Source organism: Hyaena hyaena, unplaced genomic scaffold, assembly GCF_003009895.1.
Source record: "Hyaena hyaena isolate Hyena2069 unplaced genomic scaffold, ASM300989v1 scaffold_217, whole genome shotgun sequence".
Taxonomy (NCBI): domain Eukaryota; kingdom Metazoa; phylum Chordata; class Mammalia; order Carnivora; family Hyaenidae; genus Hyaena; species Hyaena hyaena.
Window position 1 is genome coordinate 621,052 of NW_024080849.1, and position 17,491 is coordinate 638,542.

At 43.5% G+C, this 17,491-nt stretch overlaps 1 protein-coding gene across 3 annotated transcripts in view; it reads right to left on the reverse strand.

The window, feature by feature from the left end:
• Window positions 1–3,717, reverse strand: part of MAN1A2 (mannosidase alpha class 1A member 2) — a 174,281-nt gene extending 170,564 nt beyond the window's left edge. Inside the window, exons 1-2 of one of the 3 annotated variants that reach the window (XM_039242727.1) lie at window positions 3,543–3,717; window positions 2,992–3,118 (exon numbers count right to left, since the gene is read on the reverse strand). In XM_039242727.1, coding sequence (XP_039098658.1) covers window positions 2,992–3,118; window positions 3,543–3,573 — 158 coding nt within the window. In that variant the 5' untranslated portion in view covers window positions 3,574–3,717. Of the gene's footprint in view, window positions 1–2,991 lie in introns of all 3 variants that reach the window. The other 2 variants (XM_039242725.1, XM_039242726.1) reach the window with 2 other exon arrangements.
• Between the last annotated feature and the right edge of the window lie 13,774 nt (window positions 3,718–17,491).

Sequence of the window (17,491 nt, forward strand, 5' to 3'; positions counted from 1 at the left end):
ACAGTATTTAAAGTGGCCTCAAAATTAAAATAATTCAATTAAAACTACAATTTTTGATAATAATTCCTAGTATTTGAGCACTTACTAAATACTAAGAACTATTTTGAGCACTTTGCATATAGTATCTCATTCATAACACTCTGTAAAGTAGATGCCAACGCCATCCAGAAGAAGCAACTTAAGCACAAGGTATGAAAATTTACTTAAGATCATACATCTGATCAGTGACAAACTAGGGTATGAACCCACGCAGTCGTCAAGACTCCAGAACTTAAGCACCTAACTACAATACTAAGCTAACTCATTAATAAAGAAAAGTCAATTCAACAAGTACTCCTTAAATACTGTGAATAAGAAATAATGGACATGATTTATTTTCCATTACTTATCCATTACAGTAAGGTTCCTCATCTCTCTACCCTGCACCCTTCTACACATACACAAAATTGAGATAAATTATCAATTTGTATTCTTCAAATTAAGAGAGACGCGTTTTTGACCAACCACCAAAATATGTATGATCTTAGCACCAATAATGCTGTTAAAATATGATCTTTCCGGATGATTTTTAAATAAAATAAAGTTTCCACATTAGCTTGATGTTTTATGTCTCACATTTTAAACTTGTCATTTGAATGATCTGTTTTGAAATAGATTTCATTGCTCAAATTAGAAATCGGTACAGACTGTGCTTTCAGATATGGTGAGCAACAATCGATAACATACAAAGCAAAGATGAAAATAAACTGATGTAAGCACAGACATTATGCACAGAGGTAATACAGGGATCCCACTTCACCTGAATCCTCATTATGTGAATTCTTGCTTTCCTAAATTCAGGAACTAAATAGACTGCAGTAAATTCTCAGAAGTATCATTTGCTACCTGGACTCTTACTATCCAAAACTCAGGATCTGGCTCACCCACCATCTCTTCCTGTGAGAACTCAATACCCAACCCTCTCATTTCCAAACTCAGGAACTCAAGAATCAGGGATAGCAATACACATATTAGCATATCAGCATAAGCACTGTGTATGCATTGCGTAGGAATACACAAGCATAAGCATTCACAGGTCCTCTTAATTTAAGAATTTCTGTTTCAGAGATTTAAGTAGGCTTTTTTTTTAAATTTCTCTCAATGTTCTATTTATTTCCGAGAGAGAGAGAGAGAGAGAGAGAGAGAGAGACAGTGTGAGCAGGGGAGGGTTGAGAGAGAGGGAGACACAGAATCTGAAACAGGCTGTCAGCACAGAGCCCCACGCGGGGCCCGAACTCATGAACTGTGAGATCACGACCTAAGCCAAAATCGGACGTTTAACCAACTGGGCCACCCAAGGCGCCCCTAAGTAGGCTTTTTAAAGCATGAAAAAGATGGACATATCTATTCTCATTTCTCATTCGAATCTTAAATATTAACTCCACTCAACTGAGATTTCTTCTATGCGAATGCTTTTAAACTAGAATGTTGCTATTTAGTGCACATTTTTTTAACCTTTAGACCACATTTAAAGTATAAAGAAAACTGCTCAGTACATGACAGATTACTATAATTACAGAGTTAAATAATGTTTATGCATGGCTGTCAAAAAAATCTGAAGCCAGTCTTAACACCCTGTATTTTTAAATATTTATCAGAGCTATAAAAATCATGGAAAACGAGGTTCTCCAGGAAAATAGCACTTTTCAGTGCTAATTTTTCAGCAACATACTTCGCAGATCACATCAGATTTTTCTCCAAGTCACAAAGAGCAAAGGGCAAAATAAAAGAAACTGATGGAAGAATACAGAAGATGAAAATGATGGCAAAAAGTCCAAATTTGGTTACAGAATAACGGCATGAAACAATTTTAGAAGTAACTATTAGGTTCAGCCAAAAGTTAAAAGAATCAGGAAGAAAATAATGAATTAACAAGATTGAGAAAAAGGAAAAACCAGCTGTTAGTACAACACTGCATTATCCCAAGTATTTAACTTGGGCTCACATCTGAATTTCCAGTTTTCCAAAAACCTCATGCTTCATAAAAAGTTAACACTAATGTCAGATGAAAACAGAATCCAAACACATGGGTTTTTTCCACATACTCAGAAATTATTTTACGAAACAGGGGAAAGAGAGAATTTAACAAATTTTAAAAAATGGAGGTTTGAGAAAAATAAACTACTTTCCCCAACTCTTAGACACAAATCGCAAAAATGATTTAAAGAGACAGTCATTAGAGCTCCCATTTTATCTCAGTATGGCTCCACTCACCCCCGAGCTCCTCTCATATTTGGTGACTTGAAAGAATGTGAACCCTTTAACCAATCAAACTGCAACAGTTAACACCTTGACACATTCTATCTCACACAAGAAATAAAGACACATAACCAAATCTTGTTACAGAACACAAAACCAAATGACTGTAATTTGCGACATTTTTAATCTAATTCCATATGGAGCACCAAAACAGGTCCCTGAAAATAACAGAAATCAGGATTACTTCTGTGCTAAGACACCACAGGTATATTCTGCCCACAGCTGGCCTTCCTGAAAAGCTAAAATTCACTACTAAGCTTTAACGACAAGCCAGAGAATAAGAGCCCTCTGGGAGAGAACAAACTCACAGACGCAGTCAGGATTCAATGGGTCTATTTCACAGGGTGGCACTGTGACTGACTGCAACACATTCTTAATAAATGAAGGCGTAGCATATGTCATCGTTTCTTTAAATTTTCATACCTCCATTCCCAAACGTTCAAACGAGACACCACATCTCGGAGCACAAATGTTTCTCCTACATAAAACAAAGGAGCTGGACCAGGCTCTAGGAGCCCTTCCAGTCTAGGGTTCTATTCTATCAGTTCTGAAATAACAACTCTAAGGACTCAAGGAAAATTACATTTCACTGCCAAAAAAGAAAAAATTTTTTTTCTTAAAGACAGATTTGATGCAATAAACCATACAGTGCTCTGCCACATGTTAATATCCGAAGTTCTGAAATAAACAAACCTGTGTCTGTGTTCATCGGGCCCGTGGATCAGGAAGACTCCAGGGTTTTTAGCCCCTTTGCTGGCATCTACGTGAGGAATCAACACGTCTTCCAAACCCAGATCAAAGCGTTTGTGTTTTGAAGAGTCTGGAAGGAAGAAGAATGCCCCAAAACACAGGGTGATGAAGGCACTTAGAATGAGGAGGAGGATAAACTTCTCAGAAAGTCTCAAGGTGGCCCTGTGATGTGGGAAGGAAGGCGGCCCCAGGTTCAGAGGTGGTATCCTTCGTCCAGATAAGGGCAGCAGGACCGGGGTAGTCATCGTTTACGCTCTTGGGCCGAGTATTTTAGAAAGTTCTCATCTTATACCAAACGTACAATACATTGAACAGCCTTCAGAATCTTGGCAAAAATGGGGAAACTCAATTTTGCTCCTCTTAAAGGGCTGTTGTGCTTTTTAATAGGGCACCTCTTTCACGCTCGTCCAATTACAATCAAAAACGTGTGTGGCCCCCACACGATCACTAGTTTGTGTCCTGCGATATTTTCTCTGCCATCAGGCTTTCAGTACCTCCTCGGCTCATCACTAGTCTCCTCTTCATTCCTAACGGTAGACGACGCGAGCAGCGCTGCAGAAAGGAGGCAAGGTGGGGTCTTCCATTCCTGCACGCCGGCGAGATGCTCCAATGTGATCTCCCGCCCCCGAGAGGGAGCCTGACCCGATCCGAGGACTTGCAGAAGGTTCCCTTAACCACCCCTGATTGCTATCCCCGGTGGTGGGAAGATAAGGGGCTCCTCGGAAGTCTGCCAACCGGGAGGGAGGTCTCCCGCCTCGCCGCGAAGGCGAAGCCGCGGGGAGGGGGGCTCGCACGCCCGCGCCCCCCGACGCCGGCCCCCAGGCTCCGGGCTCCGGGGAGAGCTCCGACGCTGCCCCCTCGACGGCCGGCACGAAGGGCATCCGCGCCCCCAAAAGCCTGCGCCCTCGCAGCCGCCGCCGCTGTTGCTAGCGCACGGGTCTGGCGGGGAGCGGAACTTCCTCCTCGGGCGGCCACTGAGAAGCCCCGGCGTGTGAGGGGGGAGGGGAGGCGCGGCGGCCGCCCCCGCCCGGCTCCTCCTCCCGCTCGCCGCCGCCGCTGCAGAAGTTAACCCCGGCGGCCGCTCCCCGGACGAGGTCGCCGCTGACCCTGCGGCGCCCCGCCGCGGCGGCCGGACCCCCGCGGCTCCGCGGCGTGGGAAGAAGCCGAGCCTCGGCCCCTCGGTCCGAGAGCCCGGGGCAGGCGCCTGCTCATTCCTCGCTCGGCGCTGGGGAGGCGGCGGCCCCGGGCGCGCGGGAGCAGCGGCGCCTCGGGCGGGCAGAGGTCGGCCCCGTCTCCGTCCTCGCCGGCCGCCGCGGGGCCCTCCTCGGCGCCGCCTCCGGTCGCTCGCAGCGGCTCGCCCTGGCGGCGGCGGCTGCGGGAGAGGCGGCGCGTCCACGCGGTGCGGGGCTGCGGCCCGGTCCTCGGCCCCTGCCTCTGAGGCCCGGAGAGCGCAGACAGCAGGGGGGCCGACACCCGTTGGGCACACGCCTGCGAGGGACCCGGGCTGCGGGGGATCGGATGGCGCGGGCCGGCCTGCCGCCCCGACTCGCGAGTGGGCGTCCCCGGGCGCCGGAGTGTGAGGTGCGCGCGCACGCTCCCGGCCCCGCCCCGCCCGGCCCGCGCTCCGGCCTCGCGCCGCTGCGGGCTCCAGCGCCGCCCGCCTCCCGCCGCCCGCACGCCCCCCGGAAGCGTCCGTCCGCCGTCCTCTGGGCGCGCGGTGGCCGAGGGTCGCCGCTGCGCCGCGCCGCCAACTTCGCCGCTGCCAGACTCTTTGCCATCGCCGGTTGGTGGCGTCGACCCGGCTTTGGGGAGCGGAGGGGGCCCAGGTCGCGAAGGTTTCGCTTTAGTTAATTAAGGCTTACGGGATTTAACGGGCTCTGGCGTTTAATCTTGCTTCGCGGGAGTCTTCTGGTACAGACCGCCGGTAACTAGGGCGCAACGGCCGGTCTCAAACTTCGTCCATGCAGCCCATGTACACATTGCTGGGCACCCTCGACTCGATCATCAATACTGAGCTCGGTCCATGTGCCATGCTCTGTGTTAAAAATGGCGACCTTGCCCGTTCTGTTAGGCTTCCATTCAGAGGAACCGGTGACCCCCCAGCCCGTATGACCCTACATGACATCAACCTCCTCGCGGTTCAATTTCAGCAATACGTTCTCCGGTATTTACACCTCTTACCACGTCCACTCCCATTTAAAAAAAAAAAAAAAAAAAAGGCAAGTATGAACGAGGAGGTGCTAAAACCCAAAAGGGCAATATTGTTTAAATCGGGTCTAAAAGCAATCTCTTCATCCATAGCATTGAGAAGAACCATGTTGTGATTAAGTCCAAAAAAAAAAATTATATGTATGTATACTGTCGCTTGAAACTTACTTTCACACTGAGTTTATTCTAATATTAAGTTGTCATTCTCTCTACTCACATTCTTACTGGTAGCGGGGGCTTGGAGAGGAGGCCTTTAAATGGCAGGGGAGAAAAGAACAGTCTTAGCTCAAAAATCAAGCAAAAAAATCCTCGTGGTTATTGGCACAATTCAAAGTACAGCTCTGCATATCTACCTACCATATGACAAAAGAAGTCATTGTCACTGGCCATGCTTCACTATACCAAAAATGTTAAGGGAGGGAGGGCCCCCCCTCTCACGAGTTCACCCAGTCAGTCTGGCAGTAAAGTGTGCCGAATCCAAAATAAGGTCTATCTTGGACACTTGTGAAGAGTAGGATTAAGAAAGGCCGTACTACCTTCCAGAAGCGTCTTTATAAAATATGCCAATCTTATGAATAAGTTTCTAAAGCTGAGCCTCTCTGGAAGCCAAAGGAGAAGCAGGAGTTTCCTACTGATGAGGTCATTCTTTTCCATGAAAAGATGAGGGAAAATAAATATTGAGCTGTGAATGACCTAGCAAGTTATGTGAATCTTGAATAGTAAGTATCTTTTAAGTTGACACCAAATCATTAAACACAGAGAGATCAGTCATAGGAAACATGCTGTAACCTAATGTCATTTAGGCACATTCAACCTCATAGCTTCTGGAAAGGGCTTATACTTCCCCTTCTTCTTTCTTGCCCTTGCCTTTTTTTGCAAAATCCATTCTTCCTTCAGGAGAGTAAAAATGTCCTTGTTTAAATTCAGGGTTAGGGGTGCCTGGGTGGCTCAGTCAGTTGAGCGTCCAACTCCTGATTTTGGCTCAGGTCATGATCCCAGCATTGTGGGATGGAACACTCCATCAGGTTCTGTGCTGAGCATGGAGCCTGCTTGAGATTCTCTTTCTCTCTCTCCCTTTCTCTCTCTCTCTCTCTCTCTCCCTCTTGCTCTGCTCTACCCACTAGCACACTCACTCCCTAAAATAAAACAAATAATAAATGTGGGGTTATTATAGAAGTCTAAATGCAGTCTGCAATTCTAAAGTCATTGATGATGCCATCAATTATTATAATTCCACACAAGCATCAAAAAATACTGTGTAAAAAAATTAACTATATATATTTAGCGTGTGCATGTATTTTCTTCTAGAGACTAGGTCCCTTTCAATAAGTTGCAAAAGAAGCAGGACTGTTTTGTTGGGATTTTTAAAGCAAGTTGCAAATTTAATTTATAAATTATGATTACACCTATATAAAATATAAAGATTAAAAGGGAAGATTTGAAAAATAATTCCAGCTGTTGTGTTAAGATGTTGGTATTACACATGATCTTCCCTATATGTTCTGTTGTCTACTTTTATTACTAAATAAATAATGTTAAAGAAACTGGTACTTGAGAAAGTTGAGGTCAGTTTTCAAATACGTGGACCCAGTTGTGTCAAGGTGAAAATACATCTGGGGGGAAATTAACGGAAAGCAGAGAGTACACGAAATATATGTAAATATATATTACAGGGAAGGATCTCAATCTAGAAAGTGCAAAGAGAATATCTCATTTTCGAAGAGTAGTTATGCTTTGATCAGAGATATAGATGAGATTCCAAAGTAGCAGATAAAGTGATGATTTCCCTTTTATAAATCCATATGCATTAATTGATATTTTAGTAAATATGATTTCTTAAATTCCTAGCAAACAAAATTTACCCCTATATATTTCGGATTTTTGGGACCATTACTGAGATCCACCTACATATTACAATGTAAAAATTATTTGTCTTTGTTCAATCATCTGTTAACTTTTCCATTATCAAAGCAATTTTAACACCTATTACACACACACACACAAATACCATCTAGCACTGTTTTTATGTGTATATATATATATATATATATATGCGTGTGTGTGTGTGTGTGTGTGAACACCTGATATGCAAAATAAGGCTTTTGGTTTACATAAATAACCTGTTTCTTCTTAGTTTCAACTGATTCCCAAAGTATCCAAGAAAGATGTTAGAGAAGAAATTACCAGCTATGACCACTAAATGCATAGATAACCAGGCTTTGACCCTGTTCTTTCTGCTCTCGCGTTATTCTATGAAGCTTTCTTCCTCAGAGGGTGGGGATAAACAGAAGTTCAACATTACGAAACTCTTAAGTTAGCTCTAAGAAAATCAACAAAGCCATTAAAAGCTTCAGCTGCCTCACCAGAGCCAAAGTCTTTGAGGCTTTGTTTATAAAAGACACATTTGTTGAAGGACTACTATGTGGCATACCCTACGTGGTGCTAGAGATTCGGAAAAATAAGTCAGAATCCCTATTTCAGTGAGCTCCCAGTCCGGCGTGGAGAGATGGCTGAACACTGACAATTACAAACCAGAGAGGATGATATTAGAATAAAGCCCCAGGGGTTCGTAGGATCACTGAAAGGGCACCAGAGAGGAGGGAGATTGGGAGTATGTCAGGGAAGGTTCCTGAATCAAGTGCCACCTGAACTGAGCCTTTAATTAACACAAAGGGGAGGAGACAAGGGTGGTGTTCCAACCTAGGGAGCAGAAAATGCATATGCAGTCCGTTCCTGCAACTTATCCAGAACCCTTCTCTGCTTATTCTTCCAATCAATAGCTTAGCTGCCTGGCCCTAATCCCTCATTACTCTTGAACCGGCAAAGTGAGATTTTCAAATTTTAGAAAAACCTATGGCTACGTAAACACGTTGCTGGGACCTCTCCCGGAGCCCAAGAAAGGGCCAAGCAAGGAGGAACCCAGACACTGAAACTTCACTCGGCTCTTATACGTTACTTCTGCTCTGTATCCAGTCATATCTCAGGCTAGTTCATCCTTTGAAGGTCTCGGTTACACAAACCTATACATTTCTCTTCTCATCAGAATTAGTATCTGCAGCCTGCGATGTAAGTCGAGTCTTGACTAATACACAGCATGTCTGCATGGAGGTGCCAGACAGAGGCTGTATGTGACGAAGCATTGTAGTTTTACCAATGTAAAGGATCACTCAGGAGGCCAACGGGGACAAAAGTGGGATAGAACCGAGACAACAGCTGTCTTCTTGAAGAGCTGGAGAAGACCTAAAATTGAAAGGGCTGGACAGGAGGGACAGCAGAGCCTAGCAACCCCTACAGAAGGCTTCCAAGTGGATGCTCACATCCACCTTGATAAAAAGCAGTCTGATGCCAAAGGAAGTTAAGCATTCTTTATAAATCCTCATATTAAAGTTGTTTTTAATCCACTCAAGGCAGTTAACTTGAGACTGTGTTTCATTGATTTATATATTCATTCATTAAATGTTATTGAACATCCACTGTCTACTGGTGCTATGCTGTGTTCTAAATATCCAAAGATGAATAAAATATGGAGGGCAGGTGCATATAATGAAAGGCATATCAGCTCTGTAACTAAGAGAATGTTGGGCCCAATTCTGCCTCCGCCATTATACCTGCGTGATCTTGGAAACATTGGAATCCTTCCTTATGTATGCTTAGTTTCATCATCTATAAAATTTTTAAAATGAAAATACAAACCTCATAGGGTTGAACTTCCCCATAGTGGGGATTCAGGAAATATTAACTATAGTTTTATCATAGGCGTCAAGAGGAGAAGGAGTTGGCAGATGAAAGAAGTGGGAAGAGCCTGTGAAAAGACGTGGAGGAAGGAGAAAGGACATGGCATGTTTTCGGGGCATATCTTGACAGTGGGTGAGTAGGAGAGCGTTCCATTAGAATACGAATTTTGGCTCCTTACACCGCTATCCTTCACACTCGGGAGTGAGTTTCTTGAGTGGTGAGTGCCATTACATTCTGTGGCTTGTGTGTAGTTCTTGACTAGGCAGAGGTAATCTATTAAAAGGCCTCACTTGCCGTGAACTCATTCTCTTGTTCCCTTTCTGCCACAGGGCAGTGCAGGCAATGACCTGGGGTAAGCATGTCAGCTTTGCAGACCCAGCTTTCACCTCTGGTATGTTGTTGGGAGGCTACATTCTGTGGGAGCTGGGAGCTGGCACAGAATGTCAGCAAGCGCTTTGGGGTTACAGATCCAGAACCTTGCTCTTCGTTAGCTTATCTTGTAATAAAGCTGGCATTTTTAAAAATCTCCACTTGACTGTCCTCTATGTCTTATTTCATCCAAAACTTGGGGGCAGGGTGGGGAGAAAGGGTATGCAATTTATTGATCCTCTAAAGTAATTAATTTATGACTGGAACATAGATTGTATGTAGAGTGAGGGATGGCGAGAGATAAAGCCAGAGAGGTAAACACAGAAGGATTTCCATTCAAGCTGGTGCAGTAAGGTCATGCTTTGAGCCATTCCCTTTACGCCACACAAATAGCAATGATAATTAAAATATAGAAAGAGAAAACCAGACAGGTAATACCAGGCTCAGACACAAATAACCCCTTTCCTAGATCAGAAATGGAATAAAAACAGAAAGCACTTAGTAACTCCAAAGCCACAGGTTTGAAAGCCAAGATTTTTGTCTCCTGCAAGGTGACAGGAGCTAAAGATGCTCCAAACAAGGTGGAAGACAGGAGCCAGGCTTGGTTCTGGAAGTCAGGAGCTCAGGAAAGGAGGCTGAAAATAAACTGCTGCCAACCCATGGCCCAGGGAGGCCGAAGGACAAAGAGACAGCCTTGGAATCAGGAACCAAGCCAAGCAGGTGGCCAAGTGACTGGTTTTGCAATATTCCCAATATCTCTGTGGGGCAGAAGCATCCAAATGCTAGCAGTAGACACGATTCCAGAATGGAGATGCAGGGAGGCAGGTGGAGGCAAAAGTCACTGAACACAGAGAGGTGAGCACGGGGGGGGGGAGTGGACAACACTAAACTAAAACAGGACAAAGCGAATAAAACTTCCCACTCAAAATGAGCCTGACGGACAAGTTCCAAGCACATTTCCATATCTAACCCTGAGAAAAATGAGCAAAAGAATGAACACTCAGAATATGAATTTACTCCAGATAGAATTAACTCTATGGAACTGACAGAGGTTTTTTAATTAACATTTTTTTTGCACCCTCAAAGTGATGAATGACAAGAAATTAGGGACTTTTTTAAATTTTTTATTTTTTTTAATGCTTATGTATTTTTGAGAGACAAAGAGACAGAGCACGAGCCAGGGAGGGGCAGGGAGAAGGAGACACAGAATCCAAAGCAGGCTCCATGCTCAGAGCTGTCAGCACAGAGCCCACGCTGGGGCTCAAACTCAGGAACTGCAAGATCATGACCCAAGCTGAAGTCAGACTCTTAACTGACTGAGCCACCCAGGTGCCCAGAAATTAGGGACATTTTTAAAGGACAAGAAATTAGGGAACAAATGCAAGCTGAAAAAATAACAGATAAATGTGAAATAGAACAAATAGAAATCTCAAAAATAAAAGTATGGTCACTGAAACAAGAAAATCAATAGATGGCATTAAGTCTGGAGCTGGCCAAAGTTGAAGAGAAAAAGTGATGAATTAAAGGCATGTACTGAATAATTCACCCAGAACACAGTATAGAGAAATAAAGAGATTTTGAAATGTGAACCAAAAACAAGGAAAATTCATGGGGTTTCTATGGAGTGGTTCGAATATATGTCTAATAGGAGTTCCAGAAGGAAAAACTGAGAACTGAAAGGCAGAGTGGAGAAACCACTATAAAAAGAAGAAGAAGAAATGATTGAAAGTTTTCTACTTAAAACATCAGAACACCGTGTGTACCACTCATGATAAATGAGAGTAAACTTAAACTTCGGTCGTATTATAAGTGAAACTATAGGGCAATAAGGATGAAGATAAAATCTCAAGTTACCAAAGGGAAAACATTAGTCATCTACAAAGAGAATACAACCAGATTTCTCAAAAGCAACAGAAACAAGAAGACAATTGAGTATCTTAAAAGTTAAATGGAACACTATCATGCAAGAATTTGATTTCCATTTAAGGGAGAGGTCAAGACAAAGACATTTTCAATTGTAAAAGACTAACAGAATCTGACACCCACAGGCCTATACCAAAAGAACTACTGAAGAATGTCCTTTCCTAGTAAGAAAAAATAAGCCCAGAGGGAAAGCACTGGATTCAAGAGATACTGGTGAGGGAAGGAATTAGTAAAAGATGATAAAATTAAAAACAACTACTTTAGTGTTAAAAAAAATAACAAGAAGGAAGGAAATGTACAATGGATGCTTAAAGCATGTTCAATCCCTTGTCGTGTTTGGGAGAGGTATAAAAATAATGACTTTGTCTGAATAGGATATTTTATATTAATAAAAAGCTGATCTAAAACTTCTAAACCTGCAGAGAGAAAAGAATGGCCAAGGATTGGAGAAATTTAATACAGAAAACTGATCATTCAAAAGAAGGCAAAAAAGGGGCGCCTGGGTGGCTTAGTCGGTTCAGCGTCCGACTTTCGCTTAGGTCATGATCTCGCGGTTCGTGGGTTCGAGCCCCGCGTCGGGCTCTGTGCTGACTGCCAGCTCAGAACCTGGAGCCTATTTCAGAGTCTGTATCTCCCTCTCTCTCTGACCCTCCCCTGCTTGCGCTCTCTCTCTCTCTCTCTCCTAGAAATAAATAAAAATATTAAAAAAAAAAGAAGGCCAATAAAAAAGGAGAAAAGAAAGAAAAGAAAGGCATGACAAACAGAACACACCAAATGGAAAAGTAAGATAAAGTACAAATGTATCAGCAATATTAAACAATATTTAAATAATTAAACAGATTTTAAATTACTTATTAAAGACAGGTAGGGTATCAAGTTGGTTTGATGCTAGCAAATGACACACAAAACTAAACCACAGAAATACTGGTTAAAAAAGATAAATTATCAAAGTGCTATCAAAGAGAAAGCTGATGAAGCATTAATAATATCAGACAAAAGGTTCTTCTAAATCAAATGAAATAAAGAGGGTCGCTCCCAAGAAGTTGAATGTACCTAATAACATAGCTTTCAATTACAGAAAGCAAAACTACCGGAATTACAAAGAGAAATTGACAAGCCCACTGTCTGAGTGGGAGATTTTAACGATCTATCAGACACAGCTACATCAAGCAGACAAAAAACAGAGGTAATAGAGATTATATCATGAAGGGCCTCTAAGGAGGCCACATTAAGGAGTTGGGTTTTATTCTGAAAGCAATAGGAAGCCATTAAAGCAGGCGATGATTAGATCAGATGTGCATTTTTAGAAGGATCACTCTGGCTATAAAGTAGAAAGTGAACTTCAGAGTGGTCAGACTATGTAAAGGCAGGAAGACCATTTAGAAAACTCGTTCTACCATCTAGCAAAGAAATATTAATGGCCTGAACTACAGTAGTGGTATTAGGGGGGGGGGGGGAAGAGCAGGCATTTCAAGAGGCATTCAGATAGCAGAGTTGATTGGATGGCAGGGGAGAAGATTAAAGATAGCACCCATATATATATACCTGCCCTAGAAAACTTGATACATGGCACTAAAAAGGAAGGGGGTTTTTTGGTTTGGTTTTTTGTGTGTGTGTGGGGAGAGAAGATATTATTTCCTCGTTTCTTTTTATACCACTTAATGCCCAGCCCCTCATTTTTGACATTCAAACTGGTTCATTAAAAAGTTAAATTATATTCAATATACAAGGAGTATGCAAACCCATTTTAATTGATGTCTATCAAAAGTATTCTACTTTTGGGGTGCCTGGGTGGCTCAGTCAGCTAAGCGTCTAACTCTTGATTTCGGCTTAGGTCATGACCTCATGGTTCATGGGAGCAAACCCCACCCAGGCAGGCTCTGCACTGACAGCACTGAGCCTGCTTGGGATCCTCTCTCCCTCTTTCTGCCCCTCTTTCACTTGTGCTCTCTCTTTCTCCCTCTGTCAAACAAATAAACTTAAAAACAAGTATTCCACTTTTAACTACTGGTGCTTAGGGAATGTTTCAAGAATCTAGACATTTTAACAATACCAGAAAAATGTATGTATATCCTAAATAATCACTTCCACATAATAGTCCTTTAAGATTATTTATATTTTTATTGCAGATTCTCCCACCTTTCTATACATAATGGTCTTCAAACATACCTGTATGCCTAACTACCAAAGTAGCAAACTAGTCATAGCTTTCCTTAGTGCACAGCTGGTATTGAAAACAAGTAAATCCAGTATGCTGACCTATGAATTCTTACAGAGAGTTATAGGTTTCAGGGCACATAACTCCTTTCCTTTTTCCGCTCATTATTAATTACCTTAAACTAATGTTTGAGTTTACAATGTGTGTCTATCCTTCAGAGAACAATGATTTTCCATTGACTGAAACTGGGAGGGGTGTACATTTTATACAACCAAACTGAAGTTACTTATAAATGCTGAAAATTAAGGAGCTATTATTGCAAAGGCAATTTAGTAGCTTCAAGCATGAAAAAGGTTTAAAGGACTTACAGATTTCCAATTATGAATGTTAAGGTTTCGTATTTACTTGACAGCCATTCTAAATGGCGAATGAGATTTAATTTTAAAGTTCCAAACGTGTTGTGCAATTTCAGGCTAACATGCAAACACACGGAGCAAAGTCTGAGTCTGTGATCCACAACAGGACTGCTCAAAGAGCCCGGAAAACTTTTGGAGCCCTAAAGGGATTCTGCTTGGGAGCCTGCAAACTAGAATCTTCCTGGTTGTAATAGAGTCAAAATGAGATGTGTGACTCCAGTATTGCCCCCTGTGTGATAGCAAAGATATGTTTTGAAAAGACAAAACCTTTTTTGTGTGTCTGATTTTTAAAGTTAACACTTTATTTACTTGAGGGCGATATCGCATTAAATTTCACACATGGAGTCTGCTGTTTATTACCAGCCATTATCGGGTAATTTCACTTCAGGCCATATTACTTCTTCAATTGCAGCCCTCTGCATTCGGGGGCAGTGTAAGCCACACAGTGAGGGTCATTTGCTATACCATTCAACGTGCAGCGTGATGTGGTCACCATCATGCTATATGGACATTTCTCCCTTCATGGGGAAACACTAAAATCGCAGAGGTCTGGCTTTCAAGATGCTGCAGAGCGGTCATCTTCCCCATGATGTAAGCTGGAAGACCTGACACGCTAAGCTTTTCTGATATTTTGCAAAAAATGGAGCTGCTTGTCAGTTTCAAACAGCATGGAAACAGGCCACGGGTAATAAAATTATAGTTTATATTTCCGGTGGAGCCACGTCTGTTAAAGTGGAGGGGGTTTTTGGTTTTTGTTTTCATGTAGGTGGTAAGTTTTTCTTCACATCTTTGTGCTTTCTGCAAACATATCCCCATGGAAGGAAGGACGGAGGGAGGAGAGGGAGAAACTGAGGCACCAGGAGGTGTGAATAACGCTCAGAAGTTATACGCCCTGCACGGAAAGATTCACCAGGATTTGGACATGGACTCAGCACCCAACAGGAAAAAAAACTGTATCATTCCACGGTAGCAATGTTAATCATTATCATAACCTAATAACAAAGAATCTGGAAACGTCTTCAGCACTTTCTCTCATTTTTCAGCAAAATATCCACGGTGTCTCCATAAGAAACGGTCTTATTTTTATGATTTGGGGGGAAATGAAGATTCCTCAAATGTCTGTTATGCTATTTCATACAGACTTACTCTCTGCATCTAAACTAAACTTCTCTCCTGCCTTAACTTCTCTACCAGAGATTCCTATAGGCAGCGGGGAATATGAGGGTGCCAGCATCTCCAGGACATCATCAGGTTCACTTAGGCTGACGTAGCAGGAGAAGCAGAAATTCCTTGTACAGATAAAAGCAGGACTGGGGAGTAACCACTAACCCCAAGGTAAGCAATCAAACTAAGTACTGCATAAATATAGAAAGAAGAACTCCGGGGAGCAATCGGAATACAACCTGGAGGGAAGATGAACCAAAAGACACAGACCTGCAAGTGGATTGTGGAAAAGAGACCCAAAGGTCCTAGGTTGTAACTTTCCATAACAGAGAAGGGTCTCTTCATGAGACTGTGGCTGCAAAGGTCAGGAACGATATTTATTTAGAATGAAATAACCAAATAGTCTGGGAGCACTTACATCCTAAGGCTTTGTGGAATCATTCATTCATTTATTCATTCAATCAACTAATTTATCAGCAGCAGCAGCAGCAGCAGCGTCACCACTGATTTCAGACATTCTTCACCTTTCTCTGTTAGGCAGACCGATTAATGACCCTCATCTAACTGACCAGTTCCGGTGATTCTCAATTCTAGCTGCATATCATAATCACCCATGGAGGCTTGTTTTTAATGTGGGTGCCCAGCCCCTTCCTTGAGCCATGACATTAGAATCTCCCGGAGCAGGACGTGCCCATGCTTTGCTCGGGAACAAAAGGCTTCTAGAGTGTCGCCACCATCCTCAGGCTGAGTTTTTCTGGAGCTCTCAGAGGAAGAAACACAGTTAAAGCTTGGGTGGAAAACAAAACAAAACAAAACAAAAAACACCTACAAGGTTCCAGTGAGATGTCTTTGCTTACTGCTCCACTGAAGGCAACAAGCTTTATGACATCTGGTTGTTTGGTGAAGGTATAGAGGTGATGAGTCAAAAGCACGGGGTGGGGCGGGCTTGGGTGGCAGTCGATGCTTCCATGAGATTGCCCATAAATGGCTTTAATTCATATACTGCCAAAGAAAGGCACTATGGCTTGTCTTCCATAATTTGCATAGATGATTTCCTGAGCTTTTGGCAAGTCTAATACAATCCCAGCAGTTGGAGGGAGGAGGAGGTGAAGGCAGAGAATAAGAGCACAGACGCCAGGGCCATGCTGCCCCAGGTTTAAATACTGACTCAGGTACCGACTCGCTGTGTGAGCCTTCTTCAAGCTTATTTAAGCTCTCTGTGCCTCCGTTTCCTCATCCGAAGCATTAGGAGTAATTGCTCCTACCTCCCGGCGTCATTACGAAGACTCAGTGAGTTGGTACCTGTGCAGGTTGAGAACACAGCCTGGCACAGGGCGCCCACGCGGTTCAGTCGGTTAAACATCCAACTCTTGCTCAGGTATGACCTCGCGGTCCATGGAATCAAGCCCCATGTCGCAGAGCACACTTGGTATTGTCTCTCTCCCTCGCTTTCTGCCCCTCCCCTGCTCATGCTCACTTGCATACACACACACACACTCTCTCTCTCTCTCAAAAATAAATAAAATCCAAAAAAAGAAGAGAAAAAGAACAGCCTGGTGCAAAGTGTTAGGTGTACAGGGTCAGTGGATGCTATTAGGGAGAGATGTTTTGCACACCCCCCACCACCCCAAGACCTGCCGAGATATCAGGACTTTGCACGGAGCCCACATCCACATGCCTGTCTTGCTTTGATCATTTCTTTAGTGAATTTCATGTGCCGTGACCCAGTCAGGGCTGCCCCTCCGCTCATACTGAGACATAAGAAAGTAGAACAGCCATGAGAAATTCTGAGTCCCACTCCTTTTTGGAAAATCCTACTAGAGAAAAACATTATCATCCTTAGAACCTATTACTACTGCCTTGGGAAACGTCAGAGTCTGACAACACAATTTGTCAAATCAACTCAAACTCAGTCCAACTTGAGTGGACTCCTTCCCCAAGAGCCCCCAGTCCTCTGCTTGCACCTTTATTGATTATATAACCCTTATCATCTCGGTGAATTCCTTAAAGTTCCCCCAGCATGCTTTGTTCTTTTTGGCCCCCAGGCTTTAGCAGGGACCCCGCCCCCCCGCCTTGCACCCTGTGTTTTTGGCCGTGGACTTACAATTGCCTTTGTATCTGTCAGCCCTTCTCGCGAGGCCGGAAGCTCTGTGAGGATCAGGACTGAGACTATCGGGCTCACCGCTATCTCCTTGTCACTTAGCACCGTGAATAACACGGAGCAGGTGCTCCACAAACACGCAGGGAGCCTATTACTTAGACCCTGCCATTGACGGACTGGGACTCCGCCCCTTGCGGCTGTGTAATTTGGAGTAGGTTACTTGATTTCTCTGATCCTCAGCACAAAAACCACCTCCTCATAGGTGCTTACAATGGCTAAAGGATAGAACATGAGGACAGTGGCTGGCGCGGCGCCCAGGACAAGGTTGATGTCAACAGTTTAAGAAAGCATCACGGCCAAGTGCATCCA